At 47.3% G+C, this 20,226-nt stretch overlaps 3 protein-coding genes across 4 annotated transcripts; 2 read left to right on the plus strand and 1 right to left on the minus strand.

Moving 5' to 3' along the window:
* The first annotated feature begins 549 nt into the window (after positions 1-549).
* On the plus strand, positions 550-1,074 carry LOC122912706 (40S ribosomal protein S24-like). Its single transcript, XM_044258787.1, has one exon. The coding sequence runs from the start codon at positions 565-567 to the stop codon at positions 1,012-1,014; it is 450 nt and encodes a 149-aa protein (XP_044114722.1). The 5' UTR covers positions 550-564; the 3' UTR covers positions 1,015-1,074.
* A 2,196-nt stretch (positions 1,075-3,270) lies between these two features.
* On the plus strand, positions 3,271-11,033 carry AKIP1 (A-kinase interacting protein 1). Of its 2 annotated transcripts, XM_044258789.1 has the most exons (6): positions 3,271-3,355; positions 3,573-3,800; positions 4,277-4,357; positions 7,444-7,548; positions 8,539-8,610; positions 10,593-11,033. In XM_044258789.1, the coding sequence occupies exons 2-6, from the start codon at positions 3,579-3,581 to the stop codon at positions 10,731-10,733; spliced, it is 621 nt and encodes a 206-aa protein (XP_044114724.1). In that variant the 5' UTR covers positions 3,271-3,355; positions 3,573-3,578; the 3' UTR covers positions 10,734-11,033. The 2 variants fall into 2 exon arrangements, with proteins under 2 accessions (XP_044114724.1, XP_044114723.1); XM_044258788.1 differs by lacking the exon at positions 3,271-3,355 and having other exon boundaries at positions 3,391-3,800.
* Positions 11,034-11,082: 49 nt separating this feature from the next.
* C7H11orf16 (chromosome 7 C11orf16 homolog) lies at positions 11,083-19,245 on the minus strand. The gene is made up of 7 exons (XM_044258790.1): positions 19,169-19,245; positions 18,439-18,590; positions 17,020-17,176; positions 15,214-15,448; positions 14,008-14,658; positions 11,893-12,113; positions 11,083-11,369 (listed from the first exon to the last, which is right to left on the minus strand). Exons 2-7 carry the CDS (start codon positions 18,585-18,587, stop codon positions 11,337-11,339), a joined length of 1,446 nt encoding a protein of 481 aa, XP_044114725.1. The 5' UTR covers positions 18,588-18,590; positions 19,169-19,245; the 3' UTR covers positions 11,083-11,336.
* Between the last annotated feature and the right edge of the window lie 981 nt (positions 19,246-20,226).

The raw sequence follows: 20,226 nt of genomic DNA on the forward strand, positions 1-20,226 counted from the left end.
AGTATGTAGGTAGACTTTTTTTTTTTTTTGAAGAAACCAACTCTTACCCAGCCTAACAGGGATCTATTTAAATAAAAAATTAAGTCAGTAAATTCAACAAATGTTTATTGAACACCTACTGCTTAACAAGCCCTTGTAATTTAGGGAAAATTGGGAACAATTTCCACCTTCAAGGAGTTCATAAGCTGTTGGGGGGAAATGAAACATAACTACATATAATTTAAATCAGATTGAGATAAGTACCTCAACATTAAAAAAAAAAAGCCATGGAAACAGGTTGCACCTGAAATAGCAGATTTCAAAAAAGTTGACTTGACAAAAATAAAGTAATGCTTCAACTGGAATGGAATTCAGGATGGAAGTTAATAATAGATTCCTGAGGAAGATGTCACCCAAGTGACATGAGGTATGGACATAGTATCAGGTAAGGGAGAACATAGTGGGAGACAAGGCTGGAGTCTGATTAAGATAATAGTATTAGTGGGGCACCTGGATGGCTCAATGGGTTAAAGCCTCTGCCTTTGGCTCTTTTCCTCTCCGGCTGCTTGAATCTCGGCCACCATCATGAACGATACGTTAACTATCCAGACCAGGAAGTTCATGACCAACCGACTACTTCAGTGCAAACAAATGGTTATTGATGTCCTTCATCCTGGAAAGGCAACAGTACCTAAGACAGAAATTGGGGAAAAACTAGCCAAAATGTACAAGACCACACCAGATATCATATTTGTATTTGGATTCAGAACCCATTTTGGTGGTGGCAAGACAACTGGCTTTGGCATGATTTATGATTCCTTGGATTATGCAAAGAGAAATGAACCCAAACATAGACTTGCAAGACATGGTCTGTATGAGAAGAAAAAGACCTCAAGAAAACAGCGAAAAGAATGCAAGAACAGAATGAAGAAAGTCAGGGGGACTGCGAAAGCCAATGTTGGTACTGGTAAAAAGCGAGCTGGAGATTGGACAACAGAAGGAGTAAAGACGCTGCAGTGGCTTTATCTGTGGTGATTGTGCAGATTTTTCATGAGAGGATTAATAAACTAAGAATGTTAATGTGAAAAAAAAAAAGCCTCTGCCTTCAGCTCAGGTCATGATCCCAGGGTCCTGGGATCGAGCCCCACATTGGGCTCTCTGCTCTTCAGGGAGCCTGCTTTCTCCTCTCTCTCTCTGCCTGCCTCTCTGCCTACTCGTGATCTCTGTCTGTCAAATAAATAAATAAAATCTTTTTTTAAAAAAGGATAATAATATCAGCTAATATTTATTGAGCATTTACTATGTGTCAAGATCTATTCAAAGCACTTTATTTGTATTAATTTATTTGATCCTCCCAACGAGGAATATACTATTATTATTCCCATTTTAAAGATGATAAAACTGAGGTAGAGAACAGTTAATCTGTTCAGGGTTACACAGACCTGGCTAAGTTATGGAGCCCAGGATTTTGAAACCCACAAATAATAAAAGAAAAACAAACTGTCTCAACCTTTTATAAACCTTTTTATAAAAGCAATTAACAGGTATTTTAAATATCTCTTCTCTTATTAATTCCTGGCCATACTTCAAGACTTTGCTCAAATGCCTCCTTCTCTAGAAAGCCTTTCTTGAACCCCCAAATGAACAATATCTCTTTCTCCTCTAAGCTTCATAACACTTTGTATCAATCTTACAGCAACAGCTTATGAACAAAATCTTACTATTTAGTTCCTAGCATTACAGATCTTATGGGCATCATTTTCTCTTTTTTATTCTGCTTTAGCCTGATTCACGTTGGATTCCACAAATCCAACGACAGTGCTTGAAACATTATAATGCTAGCTAAATCTGTGGAGTACTTTCTCTTTTCAAGGCATTGTGCAAAGCATTTTCAAGGAATTTTCTCACAAAATCCTTACAGCAACCCAATTTCTAATTCACTGCATTCAATAGCTATTTTTAGCAGCTTCTTTGACAGATGAAATAATAGATGCGTCTTAAACTCAGTAAACAAAACTGATATGCCCCCCCCCCCACTCTTAAGAAGCTCACAGTCCAGGAGTTTGGTACTCTTGGTATCCCTGAGTAACGACAAGAGGAAAAGTGAGACTTGAAGAAGTTAAGTAACTCGTTCACCCAGAATCACAGAGCAAAAAGGTGGCGGAGTCTGAATTCAAACTCAGCTCTCCAGACTGGATATTCGGGACCCTGCTTGCCTAACCACTATGTTCTGAAGGAGGCTTTTGATAAACAGCATTATGTAGAATACTTTTATACTACAATGAAAAATATCCCGATGATAATTAAGACTTTTACTCAATTTCTTTAGGTGAGAGGAGAGCAGGAAATGAGCGACAGTGTAGACGGAGACTGCCATAGTATCCTGGTAGCCCAGAACTGCTGATCAAGCCATCTGCTGAGGAGACTCGCTCGGCATTGAAGATTGCCTTGTGTCCCTTCAAGTGACTCCCACTGAACAGTGTTCCTTAAAGGAGTTCCTCCCAAAGATCAATACTTTACTGAGCGCAGTGTGGTGTAGCAGACTCACTTGGGCTCTACGGTCTATCAAATAACAAAGAAGTGTGGAGGAGTGGAGTGGAGTGGAGTGCAAGGTAACGAGGCTCAGCTTATTTAAATGTGGTGCAACTATTCTTGAAAGGTGGGTTCAAACCCTCTGCCCACCCCGCCCCCCAAAGAAGAGGCTTCCAAAAATGTGAGGCCGTATTTCCCACTCGAGGAGTGCGGAAGGTTCCGTGAGGGGATTACGGGGCTCTGTATACAACTCGGGCGCCCCTCTTGGCCCCGAACAGCTGCCATCCGGCGGAGGGAGTCCCACTGCCCACTGCCAGCTGACCAAACTCTTCTCCAAGCGCCACCTGGGCAGCTGCACTGTTTGGCCTCTCCTACTCATCTCCTCAAACAAAAGCGTTTTTTACAATAGCGATATCCCAAGATAACAGACCAGACGGAAAGAGTCGCTTGGAGGCAGGTGTCTAATTCCCCACAATTTCTTAGGCCTGAAGGAGACCACCTGACTTTACACCGGATCCACTGTGTTTGGCGTTGGAGACCACGTCGAAGGGTAAGGCCACAGCCCACCGGCTTTTCGGATGGAGCAGACAGGAGGCCCCAGCCGCAGGATAGACTCCGGCCTCCACGCCCCGCACGCCGCCAGACTCCGCCCCTGCGCCAGGCAGTTAGCCAGGCAACCGGCACGCAGGGACCGCGGCAGGGTCGCTGAAAAAAGGCGTAGCCTGCGCTGGCCATAGGCCCCGCCCCGCGCCGATGGCCTGCTGCGCCCGCGCCGGGTGTTCTAGGCCCAGCTCTCCCTCTCTCCGACACAGTGCTGAGCGCATGCGCCTAGAGAGGCGGGCGGGTGAGGGGTCCCCACTGAGGGGAGGGGGAGACGGAAATGGAGGGGCTCTGTGCGCACCCGCTCGCCCCCGGCCGGGTGTCGGGTGGAGAGAGCGTTAGGGGCAGAGCCGGGGGCTGTGGGAGCCGGGGAGGTCGAGGCTAGGGCTCCGACCCACAGCTGGAGCAGGGTCGCGGCGGCCCGCTGACCCGCCGGTGTTTGTGTGTATGTGCCCGCGCAGGGTGACATGGAGAACTGTTTGGCGGCCGCGGCGCTGAACGGGGTGGACCGACGTGCCCTGCAGCGCACGGCTAGGCTGGGTCAAGAAGTGCTGGAGCGGGCCAAGAGGAGGGCGGTGGACTGGCATTCGCGGGAGCTTCCCAAAAGCACCGTGGGGGCCACGTCCCGGGAGCGGCCCTATCGAGAAAGACGGCCGGCAGCCGGCCCCCTGCGCTTTCTCCCGGGAGAGGTGAGGGCTCTGTGTTAGGGGACGAGCCCATTCGTTCGCTCCGCGGTAGCGGGTCGGGGCCACCAGGGCACGTAGAGCCCACGCACGGGATCCAGCCCTTGGCGGAAGCTGTAAAGTAACGGGGCAGTGAACAAAAAAGTCTTTTGAAAACTCTTGACATTTGACAGATTCTTATTGGGTAGTTTACGGTACTGCTGATGCTCGGCCCTGGCTGGTTACTTTTTTTTTTTTTTTATTTTAAGTTCTTACATGCTACCATCCGATATTACAGGAAAGCTAGCAAGCCTTTCTTTGTCCTGTATAAACTGCGTGCCTTATTCCTTTTAGAGTGGAATTCTTTCCCAGTAAGATCTTTCTTCTTGACTTAAATTTGCAGAGGCCTTTCAAAAAGTAAAAATGATGCTATGCCCAAAATGACTTCATTCTCCAGCAGGGAATACCAGATCTCACCTGTGATCTGCCATTTATTCAAATAGAGAGAAGACAGACAACCAACCCTTAGTGCTTCCTTCAGAACAATGGCAGAATTCATGGACTATACTTCAAGTCAGTGCGGGGTAAGTTGGTGTAAGCCAAAGCATACCCCGGTCCACCTGCAGATGGACCACAAAGTGGATGTTTGGGGAATGTAAGAAGAATCTGGAGACTACCCGTTTATCCTATCCCACTTTCATGGTTAGGTTATAAAGAGGGATTTAAACCAGGTGATAAATCTAAGTTAGAATTTATTCAACAGGTACTTATTGAACATCTAACTCTGTAGGTATTATTGAGGATATAGCAGTGAACAAGCCACAAAAGGTCTCTGTCCTCCCTATTTTTTCAGACTAGTTGGGGGGTGGGGGAGTTTGCAGAATTTCAACAATCAAGTCCAGATATTAGGGATTTTTTAAACTTTGAAGTGAACTAAAGTTAAAAAAACATCAGTAAGATCTTTATAAGCTAGAATTGAGCCTTTCTGGTTTTCAAAATTTACTGAAACAAAATCCCTTCACTAGAATTTAACTTCTGTTTCAAGTCCCCGGTAATGTAGTTTTTAAGTTTGTCTCTATGAGTTTGTATCACTTGTTGGCCACAAAAGTGGTCCTGTGGAACAGATGCAGTGCCCTCATCAGAAGTGCTGTGGCTTAATGGCAGGAGCAGCCTCCCAGGAATCAGACCCTTGTTCTGCCACTTAGTGGCTATAATGCCCTGGGCCAGTTAGTCCCACTCAGCCTATCTTCCCTGTCATAAAATGAGGATCTCTGGAGTGCTTTCCAGCCTTTAGATCTGTTTCTTTGGTTTCACTGAGAGATGAATACCAGAAAATTGTCATAAACTATAGCATTAGGGACTTGAGTGAGATTTTTGGTACCATTCATTGAAATGGGTGTACAAAAGCCATGTTAGGCTCATCTTTAAGTACTTTGAGGGAAGGGGAAAGGCAGGCCAGCCTGCATCCAGGTAGGTCCCCTGCATGGAAGGTACTCTGTTGTTTGGGAGTTACAGCAGGTTCTGGTCTCTTTCAGCCTTAACATGATGTGATTCTCTTGTGGTTATAAGGATGCTGGTCTGTAAGGGAGAAGGAAGAGAATACCTTGTTTCTGTCCTGCTTTCCATTTTTTTTTAAAAGATTTTATTTATTCATTAGAGAGATTGAGAGAGAGCACAAGTAGGCAGAGTAGCAGGCAGAGGCAGAGGGAGAAGCAGACTCTCCACTGAGCAGGGAGCCAGATGTGGGGCTCGATCCCAGGACCCTGGAATCATGACCTGAGCCGAAGGCAGACGCTTGACTGAGACACCCAGGCGCCCTCTGTCCTCTTCAATTTCATATATTAAGATTTCAAAAAATCTCTAATCTCTTTACATCTTTTGTAAAGTACCTATGACTTCAAGAACAGGATTCCAATAAGTGAGATGATTCAGAGAATATTTTTATGTTATTCTGCTAAATGCTTTTAGAAAAATCCGTAACTTCAGCTCTTTTGTGAAGAGAGCAACTGAAACATTTTGGTTCATGGTTCACTAAAAGGAATAACAAAAGTCTTCGTCTGAGGTTCAGCAAATTGGTGTGTTCTTCATTTTGAATTTCAGTCCATACTTCAGGTTCCACTCTGGAAGGGAGACTCAGAACCCTTGGGCTTTCTAGTGATAGAATTAGGAACAGTGTTCTGAGTTTACCTTTACAATTTTGAAGCAGGCCCCAAAGTACATTATTAGACCTATATCCTGAAGTACTTCCCCCAGCTTCCCATTATTTTGGTCTCCTGCCTTAAACACTGTTCGTACACTATGTTCAAAACAAGCAGTCTTGTGATGTCCTCATCATTAGTCATAATCAGGGGCGAGTCTAAGGTTAACTTAGAAGGGGAGGAAGGAAGTAGACAAGAAAAAATGTAACTGCTTTCTGATCCTTTGGAGTATTCTCCTTAAATTAGAGATCTCTTTCTCCCCTCCACATGGAGAGAACGGTTGCATAGCTATTGAGTTTTTGTTACACTTCCTGTTGTATTTCTAAATCTCAAGGAGATGCACCCCTCTTCCCTTGTCATTGTCTGAGATTCAGACAATAACCATGGAACAGTTCATCAGAACTTGTGATGAGAGGAGTTGAAAGGGCGTATGTCTTTGACATTGGGGCAAAGACGTGAAAATTATTTAACCTGGCAGAGAGCCTGGTTCTGCCCAACCATAGCTGGCCAGAGTTCTTGCCCTACAAAGGCAGCAGATGGCAGCAAAGTCATGCCAAATGCGGTCTCTGCAGCCACTTCACAGGGGCTCAGATTTGCTCGATGACTTCAGAGGCCTGTTAAGGGAACAGGTAATTCCTGTTCTTTGCTATGTTGCCTCCCTCCTTAATCATACTTACCCCAAGTCATGGAGTTTTGTTTTGTTTTTTAATTAACATATAATGTATTATTTGTTTCATGGGTACAGGTCTGTGATTCATCAGTCTTACATAATTCACAGCAATCACTGTAGCACATACCCTCCCTACTGTCCATCACCCAACCACTCCATTTCTTCCACTCTCCTTCCTTCCAGCAACCCTCAGTTTGTTTCCTGAGATTAAGAGTCTCTTATGGTTTGTCGCCCTCTCTGGTTTCATCTTGTTTCATTTTTTCCCTCCTTTCCCCTATGATTCTATCTTGTTTCTCAAATTCTTCATATCAGTGAAATCATAATTGTCTTTCTCTGATTGACTTATTTCACTTAACATAATATCGTCTAGTTCCATTCACATCTTTGCAAATGGCAAGATTTCATTTTTTGATAGCTGCATAGTATTCCATTGTATATATCTATACCTCATCTTCTTTATCCATTCATCAGACAAAGGACATTTAGGCTCTTTCCATAATTTGGCTATTGTGGACATTGCTGGGGTCCTCAGGGGGGCCCCTTTGGACCACTACATTTGTATCTCTGAGGTAAATACTCAGTAGTACAATTGCTGGGTCATAGGGTAGCTCTGTTTTCAACTTTTTGAGGAACCTCCATCCTGTTTTCCAGAGTGGCTGCACCAGCTTGCGTTCCCACTGACAGTGTAGGAGAGTTCCCCTTTCTCCACATCCCTGCCCATGGAAGTTTTTTTGTTTTTTTGTTTTTTTTTAATTTGACCAGACTGTTTGCTTACCTGAAATCTTTCACATTACTTCTGTAGAGCTACTATGCATCTGTGCTGGAGGAAGGAGGGGCAGCCCATGTCTCTCGTTATCACAGAGGGAAGTCCAAGCTGCCCTGCTGCTGGGACAGGGGGAACGGTCACGTACGTATCTTCAGCTCTCTGTGCTGTGTCCTCAGCTCCCCCTCCCTCTCTTTTAAAGAATTATTTTCCTAGAGCATTAGGAAATAAGCTATTGGTATTAGTAATGAATAATTACAGGCCTCTCACTACAAACTTACCTGTCTTTTACAACATGTTCTGGGGAAGCCCAAGATTCTACTTATTGAAATGATGCACTAGGAATTCATTGTTGTTTTTGAAGAGAGTAGGCATGTTATATTGTTTTGTTTTTTTCTTTTTAAACATCCCCTAGTTATACTCAAGGAAAGCAAACTTACGTTCAGTGTCTAATCCACAAGTTGGATTCTTGACTTCTCCGGCCTGTGGATTTAGGGAAAGATGGGATAGTGACCCCAGGGATGTGAGTGAGGGCTGGATGCACACTGGAAGTTCCCTCCTCTTTCCCTGGCCTGGGACGTGTGGAACAATGCCAAAGCCCAAAGCCTGGGTTTCTTTTCTGGCCTGACCCTAAGGGGGTTACATGTGGGCAAGAGTCATTCCTATCCCTCCCATTCCTTCCTATGAAATGTAATTTGGTGCCTCTAGAGGAAATTCTGCCTTTCCCTGCTAGTACCGGGACTCCTGGGAGAAGCACAGAAGATAATTCTATTTTCTGAGAGCCTGTTGAGTGTCAGTCACTCTTGCACTCAAATCTCCAATCTAGTAACCCCATGTTGTAGACTAGGAAACTAAGGCTTAGAGAACTTCATCTGCCCTTTTCAGTAAAGCAGGAGATAGGATTCAAATTCAGGTCTGACTCCAAATCCCATGGAAATACAAAAAGTAATCACAGTAAACATCTGACTACAAATAACCTCACAGAATTCACTAGAAGTCTTTTAACGATTTAGGAGACAACTTAGAAGAATCCGACAGAACAATTATTAGTTCCTAATAAACTAAGAAAGTTTCTCTTTACAATCCAGAAGTCAAAGTCTGGGCACTAATCAATGTTTCTGCTTGTCTCTTCAGAGAAAAGACACCTCCCTCGGTCTTGGAGGCATCTCTCACGTGTCAGGGTGTGCTCTGGCGGCGTCCCAGCCTGTGAGTAGAGATCTCTCCTCGTTGTTCTGGGCTTCACCACCAGTGCCATTGCATGAACCAGTTGAGCCAGTTATAGGGTCCTTTGTCCCAGATCCATAGTATTTCTAAGTTGGGATGTTTCATTCTTGAGGAGAGAGTATAGCATTTGGATTCAGTGGAAAATTGTTTTCTTATTATCCTTCCTTCACTTGAAGCTTAAGGGATACTTTTTGTGCCTGAACTCATAGTTGTGGTTGGAAAGAATGTGAAGTATTCACGTTGCAGTTCCTCCGGCTCAGCTGGGCTGGCACTGGGTCCTGCTGGAATTCCACCATCTGTTCAAGCAGCAGGAGGGGCCTGATCCTCCTGCTTACAAAGTGAAAACCATTGCTGAAATTCTGAAACATAGAAATTTGGTTAGATCGAGTTCCAGAACATTTGAAGGGATTTGTCCTTATTTTCCACAAATGTTTCTCTGTTAAAAACACAGTGATGAGTTTTTCATTTTTAGTTTAAGGAAGTACTCATTAGTTCATGAACCCAGGGAATTTTTTGGAACTTGGAAGGGCTGGAATTTGGAGGAAAGGAACACCAGCATGTTGCTGCAATAGTTTGCTTAATCTTTGTTTGTATACAGTGCGCAACTAGCCAGGACTCAGAATATACTGGAGTTAGTAACAACTAAGAATGTTCTGCTTCTTGTACAAATGTAAGTCAGATTAAGATGCCTCCCATACTTGCTGGATTTTGGTAATGCTAATCTTCCTGATACTCATGGTTTGGGGATCAAGATGTCAGTCTCATCCCCGTTTCCTTTTATGCAGACAAATGAAATACTCCTGGATTTCTGCAATTCTAATATGGCTGTACTTTCTGAAATCGACTTTTGTGTACTTACATAGTTGAAGACCAACAAATAGTTGTGGCGTAGTCATTTACATTCATGTCAGTTGAATGATAAGACCACCAAATTTGCAATAACTGGATATGAAAGGTTAGAATGTGAAATGGCTTTGGAGAAAGTTGGCTCTAAATCTATGCAAGGTGGAGGGTGGGGAGGAAGTTTCATAAAAGTGTAAATATTACCATTTATTCCTCCTGGTGGAGTTTGCTGGCCAGTAATTTGTTGTTCTCCCTCTGGGTGTGGTGGCAGAGAGGACAGCTGCTGCCTGTGGCTCCCTCTGAGCATGGAGGAAGCCCATGGTGGGTAGGGCAGGAGCGCTGGGGGTTTCCCAGCTGTGGGATAGCAACTTTGGCTCTGAATTACAGGCTCTTTTCTGGTTTGCAACTTTGCTGTCTGCCATTTGAACTGAGACACCTCCTCTGCCTACGGTTCTGCCCACTTCCCAGCCATGGGTCAAGTCTGTCTGTGGAAGACAGTCTGTGCTCAGCACTGCTTCCAACACAAATCTCTCCATTAACTCTAGCTTTCAGTGTTTTGTACTATAGCTATAGGAGAACCAGTCCTCCAGGGGAGAGCTTTGGCCAGGCAGCTGACTTGCTGCATGACGACTTGGAATCCACACGTGTGCTCAGCTTTTGCAGAAAAGAATATTTCATCTTCCTCATCATGAATTTAGCAAACCAAGCGCAGTTAAAAAGAAAAATTCTCATTATTCCATGGTGCCTTGTTGTTACTGCTGATCTGTACTAACAAATGCCACTTTTGCGCGCCAAAGCAATGACCATTCGCCTTTCCGTCTACCTAATTCTCTTTCTACCATGGTTAAGCGGGTCCCCTTTATGACCCTTCATGTTCATATAGCATTCTGACACTTGCCAAGTGTTTTCATGTACATATTTGTGATGTAGGTATTACCACAGCTTTAGAAATAAGGAAACAAGCACAAGGGGAGGCTGAGACTTACCTGGCATTCCTATTGTGTGGCCAGACTGAGCCTTGAAAGGAGGACCTCCCAGCCCAGGGCTTCATCCCACTTCACCGCTGGCACACAAAGGTGACCTACAGTCTCTCAACAGCTAATACCTGTTTTTCCTTGCAGGCTGAGAACACCTCTAAGGACCTCTACATAGAAGTATATCCAGGGACCTATTCTGTCACTGTGGGTACAAATGACTTAACCAAGACTCAGGTGGTAGCAGTTGACTCGGGACAGAGTGTGGACTTGGTCTTCCCAGTATGATGTGGACCATCATGGCTATCACATCACCTTTTTTTTTAAGTAACAAGAAGAATAAAGTCACTGTATGAATCTTTTCATATTTACACAGTGATCCTGCTTTCAAGGCTGAACTGTAGAGGGTCAGCCTTCCTGGGACCTGGAGTTTGTCTCTTTCAGTGCCTATTTTAATTTGAATGTCTAGAAGTGCCCCCCTCCCCCACTTTCTGCTGAAAGTCATAATGTAATGATGCTATTTGAATAGTTTTTAACTGCTTACTTTCCAGATGGTTAATTATGATAATAAAGGGAGCGATTTGGAAATGAAGAGTTCCTTTTTATTGGCATGAAGAGGTGAAACAGGGTCGCTCATGGATTATGAGAAGGCCGCAGAGAGGCTGTGGACACATTTGCCCAAAGCCACGCCCTGGTGTGTCTGCGGAAGAGGCGCTCCGGAGCAGGCCCCCCAGGCGCCCCCCCACCGCCTCCCCGCAGGTGCCTTTGCGCCACTCATCTGCGGCCACACCTAGTGCATGAGCACACCACTGCTCCTGGGCCAGTCAGTGTGGCCTGCGCTCTGCCCCCAGCCCTCACAGGAGAACTTGGTGGCCACTTAGCAGCACCTCCTCAGGTAGTTATCACCACTGCTCTTTTACCTTCCTGGAAGAAAAGAAAAAAATCCTGAGAATCTGATGCTGACTGTAATTTTAAAGCTCAAAAGTCGCTGATTTTAAAAAGTCTGTGATGTGCCCTGAACTCAAAGCTACCAGGCCAGCAGCAGGGCTGCATCGGCCAGTTTGGATGCCTGGTAGTTCATCTCATTCTGAATGTGACAAGTCTTCCCTCAGGATAAACGCCAGTGTTTTATAGGATGAAAACCAAGTTTTAAGTAGGGCTGTGTTCGTGTTCTTAGTGAGGAACAGACTCCCACGGATGGAGGTCCTAGTCAGGCAGACCCATGCCCATCACCATAGGGTCAAGTGTCACTTAAATGGGATCCTTGCCTCCTTCAGGAGCCTGTGATCGGCTCTGTGGGTTCTGTAAGCCTTCCGAAATGCAATGCAAAATTGTGGGTATGTGCATTTTCCTGGGAGAAGACTATAGGAGTACTCATTCTCAAAAGGGGTTAAGAAGAACCATGTGAGGAGCCCTTAGCAGCCCCTTCCCAGCCATCCTACTTTACCTGGCTGCTCTGGGCTTTCAGTCTGAGGGCATCCTGGTCCTTCTGCTGGGTCACTGTTCCCTGACTCCATTTTCTGTGTTCACCGTCCTCTGGCAGGATCCGTGGTGGCTTCACGCCACTTGCTTCCAGGACCAGCTCCTTGGTATTCTCCAGCACTACACTCTGTACCCTTGGTTGTTTGGTGTCCCTCTTTTCTCTCCAGATGGATCCATGTCTTGTTCCTAAACCCCAGATTCAGTGAGTTATGTTGCATGTGCCACCATGGGATTAGGCCTGATGATTGAAGTAGAAATATGTCAAGGATCCCAAAATCTAACTATCTGTAAGTTCCTACCACTGCTCTCTATTTTTAAAGAGAAAGTTTGTGAGACATTTTTGGCCATTATGCGTTTTGGATAGGTTGTATCTGATAACCACTTTTGGAATTCGGTGGGAGAAGGTATCACACGATTTTCAAAACAGCCCGTAGGAGAAGCAAAGGTAGCCAACTACCACCTGTTGAAGGAACTTCTAAATCACACTGATGACAAAGAAGAGGAAGTGGGGGGCAGAGAGCGCACTGCTGGTGCCTGAAACCTTTGTGACTACCATGGCCCCTCTGGTTACCCTACTGGCGTTCCCTCCTGAGACCGAGCTTCTCTGTTGCTCCCTACAGACTCCTGTCTATGGGGTAGGTACAGCTTTCTCCAGTCTGCTAAGGCAGGAGGCAGTGGAAGCTAGGACAAATTTAGTATGAAAACTCTAGGCTTGGGCACCATTTTCTTTAGAAAATGTTCCTGAGAGGAGCAGTTATCTCCATGTAGCTTCTGCCAGCACATCTCATAGCCTCTCACTGTGAGATCTGTGACCCATCTCAGAAGCCGAAGAGGCTGCCCAGCTTTATATTTTCAATACAAAGTCTCCTCTCAGAGAGGGGAGGAGGAGCTCAGCTGCACACAACTGGTTTCTTGTTCCTCTGGTTCTTTCCCTGGGGCAAGCCAAGGAAGGTCTAGAACCCTCCCATAGAGTACAACAGCTGCCAACTTAGATCCATTCCCACCTGTCCCTGCCCCCACCCCCTACAAAGCCCAGGGGTCAGGAGTCACCAAGAAAGTGTCTCAGTGTAGAAACAGTTTCTTGACTTTCTGGACATGAAGACCAACAAAGTTCTTAGCCCTGGGCCAAGAGTGAAATCCTCATGGGCTAAGAGGTCTGCCCTGTCCACTGAACAGCTGTCCTGGAAACAGGGCAGTGGCTTCAAACAGGGACCTACAGTGGGTCCCAATGTGGGTGGTGTCTGGGGATCTTTAAGCCCTTAGCCATGGTTCTCTTTAACCATGCAGCCTCCCTGCCCTAGACTGAATGTTCATTTAGTTCACTCAGTGTTCAGTTAGTGACCCCAGGACCCCAGGAATCTCATCTAGGGCTGGGCTTATCCCAACCCGTCTGCCTGCCGACTTGGGCTTCTGCTCTTTCTGGGCCTCGCTGGGAATTCAGATAGGACAGGCATGAGGCATGTCGGTGATAATGGCTTCTAAACCTATGAGGGCATCATGTGGTTCTTAGCTCAAGGTGAAGATGGGGATGGCTGTGGATTGACAGTAACACCGCCTCCCCTTCTTTAAGGAATGAGCAGCATGAGGCAGGGCCCTACCTCTTCCCACTTAGATTTACTCGGGACCATTGGAGAGTAGGGCCTACCGACCAATGAACGTTTAAAGACCAGTTTCGGTGCCTCTCAGGGCACTGAAAATTCTAATCAACACCAGGAGACATTTTGACTATTCATCAAGAGAAAAGGGCTCCAAGAAAAAAAGGCGGGGGGGGAGGGGGAGTTGCGCTTGGCAGGCAAAAACAGACAATGGCAGCGCCCTGTCAACAGAGACTAGTGAAGAAGGAAGAATTTTTAAACAAGGATGCAAACCTTCTCATGAAGACCAGCCCCTCCTCTCCTACTGGGTTCTATTGCTTAGATGGAAACCTACTATTTCCTTTTTATCACAGCTTCCCCTTCAACATGGCCACACTCCTAATTGTTACTTCCAATCCCAGTACAGTGACATGTGCATGAGATTCCTAAGAGACATGGGAGGGAAGGGAGCAGGGCCCTCAGCCCTGCCTTACAAGAAGGTATACCTGGCTTCCCACGATGCGATTCAGACCTGTTTCTCCTCCAGTACCTCCATTCGGGCTGGCAGAGGCCACCTTTTCTCCTCGGAGACTTCTCAAGAAGGATGGGGTCTGTGTTGACTGTGCTGTCCACTGTCAGCCTCTGGGGGAGGCCCATCTGCAGGTCATTCTCCAAATCCTCTTCAGAGGAAGAGGAAGAGGAAGAAGAAGAAACACCCGGAGGAGCTTGCACTGCTCCTTCCTCTTCTCTGGGACTGTCTAGGGGCAAATGCTGTGCCATGGGCTTCAGTTCCACCTCTGGATGTTCTTTGGCTGTGACCCCTGAGGCCCTGGCTAGAGGCCACCAGGTAGGTCCAGCCAAGGGGCAAGAGCAGAGGCAGCCCTGGCATAGCAGTTGACAGCAGGCCTGAGGGACGCAGGGAAGACACAGGGATGGAGTGTCCAGAAAAAGCCCGTTGGTGAACCCCCCCGTGGCTGGTCCCAGCAGACAGCAGCAAGGGGCCCAGAGAAGGGTGCTGGGGGGCTCCTTGGTGAAAGGCTTGTGCAGCCTTTCCACAGCCTTCTTCCAGACAGCCGAGGGCACCCACCTGACCCCGCCTCGGGGCACAGTAGCTGTTTTGCCATTCCAGAAGTGAACAGTAATTTCTTCTTTTGATGCTGTATAACAGAGCAACATTTTGTTAAAATTACCGCTTCTATATCATGAGGAAAGGGTGCTCCTAGCCCCCAGAGCAAACCTCTGTGCGGCCCACTGCTCTGCCAGCCTCCTCCATTGCAGTTTTCTGTGGACAGCCTGCCAGGAACATTCCCTCACCTGCTCCCTAATTACTGCCACTTCCTGTGCACTGGCACGCACCTCCCGGTCCCGATTTTCATGGGGAAAGAGGACATGCCTCCTCCTGTCGTTCTGCTGACTGGCCTTGCAGAAGGGGCCTGCCCCAGTCCATGGAGGTTACACCAGAGGTTAGCTAACCCACAGAAGACATCATAGTTTCAGGCTATTTTGCCCTGATGAAAGGTGTTTAATAATCTGAAAGATAGGATTTGCCTGTCTGTTGCCATACCCAGGATTAAGGTACAGGTGAAGGGGTAAGGATTTTTTTTTTTTTTTTACACCTTTAAGAGGCCCAGCTCACCTTTAAGACAGTTTTTGCTCTCTCCTACCAGCCTGGCTCCCCCTGGGCACCGCTAGGCCACATCAGCTCCCCTTACCTCTCTGGGGGTCTCTTGCCTCCGAGGCCAAGAGAACGGTGCCAGGGCCATACCGCTGTTCATCTGGCTCGCAGAGGGCAAGCACTTTGTCCCCAGGTCGCAGCGAGCATTCCACGGATGGCAAGAACTGAATGACATCATCTTCTAAGACCACGTTCTGCCGCTGGGCTGGCAGCTTTGGGTCTGTGATGAGGGGAACCTCGAATTCCACCAGCAGGGCCCCCCATCTCTCCAACTGTGGAAAAGAAAACACAATAAGAACTGGCGTGCAGAGCACTGTGGTTCCCTGCAATGCCCTAGAGCCAGGCCCAGGGCCTTCCTTACAAACAGTAAGGGCCATCTAGAGAAGGGACAGGGACAGATGCTCTTGGACCTGATTGTGGCTGCGACAGGCAAACTGTAGTGTGGATGCTCTTCCCTCTACCTCTTTTTGCACCGGCAACTCTTGGGTTTCACTTCCCACCATTCCTTTCCCACTCTCCTCCTCTTCCTGTTTTTCTGTGTTCCTCTATATATTTGGCTTGCAGTTCCCAGGGACAACCTGGGTCCCTTGGATCTTTCTCCGGTGTACTTCCCCTCCTCCCAGCCCTTCTGAAAAGTGTTGTCCCTGTGTCCAAGACCAACCCAGGATAGAGTGTTCACTCACAGGCCCACACAGGCAACAAGCAGCTGTGGCCTAACATGAAAACAGCCCTCGGCACTGCCTTTACAGCAATGAAGAGAGGTTTGGCAAAGCAATGAACATTGTAAAAGAGAGGTCAGGAGAAGTCTTGAAGCTAATTGAAAGTACAAGCTGTTTTGAGAACTCAGTATGATTTGGAAGAGAAAATCTGATTATAAATTAAACACTCGACAGTCTATTATTTGAGCAAAACCCTAATATGTCATTTGGATTCACATATTAGTTCCTTGAAAACAACAAAATGACTTTTGAATGGAAGTCACACTAGTCTTCCCTCCATGAATCCACGTCACAACGTCTGACTCTGAGAAGAGAAAAATCCCAAAGAAGGAAGCAGCCATGGAAGTAAAACACAGGCATGTGGGGGACCAGGCTTATGTGGGTAGAGACATGCATGTGGGCATGTTTTGTTTCTCCTTCACTTTGGCTGGTGCCCATCACACAACACACTGAATATTCCTGAACAGAGCACTTTTTTCTTTCAGTTTTCTTCACTGTCACAAGTTCAGTGGTATCCCCCCACTCAAATACATCCGTAAGAACCCTAACCCCTAGTACCTCAGGTTGTGACCTTATTTGGAAATAGGATCACTGCAGATATAATTAGTTAAGATAAGGTCATACTTGGCTGAGTAGGGTGGGAGACTAATCCAATGACTGATGTTCCTATAAAAAGGTGGAACTTTGGACACAGACATGCACAGAGGGAAGACACTGTATGAAGGTGAGGCAAAGATTGGGGTGATGATTCTATAAGCCAAGGAACACCAAAGATGGTCAACAAGCCACAGGAAGTTAGTTAGGAAAGGCATGTAGAGCAGATTCTCCCTCACGGCCCTCAGAAGAACCAACGATGCCAACACCTGGACTTCAGAACCCAGAACTGAGAGAGAATACATTTCTGTTCTTTAAGTCACCCCATTTGTGCTACCCTGCTACATAGCCCTAGCAAATTAATACACGCGTTAATACACTCATACATCATTACATTCCCCTTCTAGAACCTGGTCGTGAAAGATGTGCACTTATCCAAGAAACTGTCCTGCTGGGCACACACAGTTGAGGCCTAGGCAGGTCTGACAGGGCCACCCTGAGGAGTGTGCCAGGAGATGTGAGGAACTTGCCTCTGGAGCAGTCTTTATCTGAGCCCGGTAATAAAAGCCATCTGGTCCCCTTCTTGCCAGGACCCACGTGTCAGCAGCATTTCCCACTCTTCTCAACCAGCCAGGCCCCTGCCATGCTGAGTCAGCAATGTGGAGACACGGGTGGTAAGACGCATATCTGGGAAAAAGCAAATGGAATTAGGGAGGTGGAGAAGACCAAGCCCTAAAAACATCAAGAAATGCATCTCGCAGATCTAAGCAGCACTACCATGTGCATATGACATAGAGGGTCATGTGAAACAGAAATCCATGTAGACAGTTGCTGGTGATCTGTGACCACCAGTAAGACAAGATAAACTGCTAGAAGGGGCAGAAGGAGAGGAGAGTGAAAGGAACTATCATTTGGGGATTGAGAACTATTTCAAGGTCATCAAAATGTGATTAGCCTGGATATATGTTCAAGTGAATTAATGCTGATTCTGAGACTAAACAGCAGACCAGGAAAGAGCACTGGGGAGGGATATCCAAAGGTACTGCCTGGGAATCCAGGGTGAGGTATGCACGTTTGGATGGTAGTACAAAAGGAGTAACACAGGAAGGATGCTTGGTGCTATGGGGTCAGAAGGGAGGAGGAAGTGTTTGAGCAGAGAAAGCACAGAGGAGCTGGCTGAGGGGCTGAGAGACAGGAAGGACAAGCTGTTCCTGGAGAGGTTTGTGGACAGGGCCAAACCGGGAGGTGCAGGGGTGAGGGAGGACTACCGAGTCAGAGTTTGGGCTTCTGAAGAAGCTGTTTACTTTGTAGGCAGGCCTGGAGGGGCAGGGATGATGAACTCTGGCTTTGAACAAGATGGTCCACATAGATGAATCCAGAAGGCTGGCTCTTAAGGGTTAAAGCTGGCATGTCCCTAACCTGGGCAGATGGAATTGAGTGGCATGGACACAAGCTGGAACTGACATCACTTATGTATGACTGAGGGCTGAGCTTCCCCTCCCTTCTGCAGTCACACTTTAGACAGCCCACCAACGATTTAATTCAGGAAAGGCCAGGATCCCTGAGGGTTACTGAGGGAACCTGAGGAGCACCCAGAGACCTTGCCTTAGCTCTTGGTTGCAGAAACCTTAATTTCTCACGTGGAGCCGGGGGAGGCTTGTAGTTGACAGTAAAATGAGCTAGAGGCTCTTTAACTGGTGATGCCTGCATTCTCTGCACACGCAAACTCCGACATCTGCCGCCTTGCTACTGGTGCTACAAGGAGCACAGTTTAGACAGGAGTAATAGAATACCACAAGCAAATCATAGCCCACACCATGAAGAACCTTTCAGCCTTCCCAGGAAGCAAGTTGTCTCCCTCATGGCCCACCATGGAAAGCCAAGCAGAGAGAGGAAGAGGGGTGCAGAGGGGTGCACATCATTGCTGCCAGAGGGGCTGAGACTAGTACCTGGAGAGTGGGTTGTGCCGGGTGGCAAAGGGGCAGGTGAAGGAGAGTCCCCAGGGAGGGGCAGCGCCAGTCCAGGAAGGGGACTTCAGGGTCCTCACCACACTGCAGTATTTGGGCAAAGGCGTCCCAGACCCTGCAGAGGATTCCATGGCCTTCGGAGGAGAAACCCGGTGAGAATGAGCACCACCATGGCCCGAGTTGCAGCCCGCAGCCCAGCAGAGAGGGCCTGGCTGGTGCAGGGCTCATTTGTGGGGTTAGACGACCCTACGTGCTCCAGCTCAGGCTGTTCTCTGAATCACCTGCTCCAGGGACCTCAGCTCAGGAGGTAGGGTCGGGGTTGAAAGAACAAGTGTTGTGACTTTAGAGAAACCCAGCTCTAAATCCGTCACAGCCTGCAGCTGCGTGCTCAAGTCACCACGCACTTCAGTGGAAAGCATCTGGCTGAACAGTGGCTCAATATATGTTAGTTTTTTCCTCCTCCCCAGTTGTAGGGGCTCCCAGGGGTAAAACAGTACTTCCCCTTCACAAATATGGCTGGCCTAACCCCTAATCTAAACCCCAGACTCTCTTCCTAGTCCAGTGACCTCCAGGACTAACTCTAGCCCCAGCTGAGACCCCAGGGTCGTGTCCTCCACACACCTGGCCCCGCTACCCCAGCCCATCAGAGCTTAGAGCTTGGTTAGGGTCCACCCCTGCCCAAGTCCCCAGGTCTGACCCCGAAGGGACTTACCACAGCCCCAAACTCTTCCACCTCAGCCTTCCCCTTCTGACAGTTGGGGCCCAGGGCCTCAGCCCAACTGACTCCAGGTTGCCAAGCAGGTTGCCATGGCTTCGAGCCAGCGGAACGCAGCGCACTGAATGTACTGAGCATGTGCAGAGAGGGGGGTGGGGCTTGGGAGGCATGGGGCGAGGGGGCAGGGGGTTTCTCCGGGTAAAGGCAGATTGGGAGCACTGGAGAGAAGGGTCCTCGCAGCCTCAATTCCCCAAAGCTCAGGCTTCCCCACTGCTGGAAGAGGTGGGAAGCCCTCATGAATCCCAGGGGAGTCCTGTGAGGGAGGCAGCTGCCCCTACAGAGACTAAGGGCTAGTGATCTGCCTCCATCCTGTGCAGACAGATGTGACCCAGATAAACCGTGACAGGACTGGAATAGGAAAATAGGAACACCAAATATTTACCCACAACATCTACCTGATTTGAGGCTCTTTGCTGGGTGCAAGGAATATAGGAGGATTAAGACTGGTCCCTGTCTACAAAGAGATAGGTGTGTGAGACAGTGTGTAAAGATAGTAGGATAGGAACCATGAGGAAATATGTGTACAAAATAAAGGAACACGTAATGGCTGGAGTGGGAAGACTTCACAGAGATGAATGTGCCAGTGTATGGGATGTCCTGACTGGGCTTGGCGACCTATGGGACCTCGGAGTTAAGGGAGAAGGAAGAGGGGACACTGGTCATGGGAATGGAAATAGAAACATTTTGAAGGCAGACTTCAAGATATGGGACAGTGAGGGTCCTTCACAGGGTGAAGGACAGGTGTGGCCCCTGCACATTTTCTGGCCAGAAGAACCTATAGAATGGTGATGCTATGGATAATACAAGATTAATAATAATAATAAATGATTAGGAATACTTATGTATCAGGCAGTGTTAATTCTTCTAATAAACTTAGGGGGGAATAGTTGCTGTTATTATTATTCTCGTTCTGTGGATGAAGAACTGAGACATGGAGAGGAGGGACCAGAGTCATAGTTTAAACTGAGGCAGTTTGATTCCCATGACTGCACAGC

The sequence above is a fragment of the Neovison vison genome, chromosome 7, assembly GCF_020171115.1.
Source record: "Neovison vison isolate M4711 chromosome 7, ASM_NN_V1, whole genome shotgun sequence".
In the NCBI taxonomy this organism is placed as follows: Eukaryota; Metazoa; Chordata; class Mammalia; order Carnivora; family Mustelidae; genus Neogale; species Neogale vison.

What these genes read in the sequence shown, in the direction of transcription:
- LOC122912706 (XM_044258787.1), top strand. Translation starts at nt 565, where the DNA reads ATGAACGATACGTTAACTATCCAGACCAGGAAGTTCATGACCAACCGA.
- AKIP1 (XM_044258789.1), top strand. Translation starts at nt 3,579, where the DNA reads ATGGAGAACTGTTTGGCGGCCGCGGCGCTGAACGGGGTGGACCGACGT. An exon ending in ATACTTCAAGTCAGTGCGGG is followed by an intron (nt 4,358 to 7,443) that starts GTAAGTTGGTGT and finishes TTACTTCTGTAG; the next exon opens with AGCTACTATGCATCTGTGCT. An exon ending in GGGACAGGGGGAACGGTCAC is followed by an intron (nt 7,549 to 8,538) that starts GTACGTATCTTC and finishes TTGTCTCTTCAG; the next exon opens with AGAAAAGACACCTCCCTCGG.
- C7H11orf16 (XM_044258790.1), bottom strand. Translation starts at nt 18,587, where the DNA reads ATGGAATCCTCTGCAGGGTCTGGGACGCCTTTGCCCAAATACTGCAGT. An exon ending in AGATAAAGACTGCTCCAGAG is followed by an intron (nt 15,449 to 17,019) that starts GCAAGTTCCTCA and finishes TCTTTTCCACAG; the next exon opens with TTGGAGAGATGGGGGGCCCT. An exon ending in ATCGCATCGTGGGAAGCCAG is followed by an intron (nt 12,114 to 14,007) that starts GTATACCTTCTT and finishes TCTGGGGTTTAG; the next exon opens with GAACAAGACATGGATCCATC.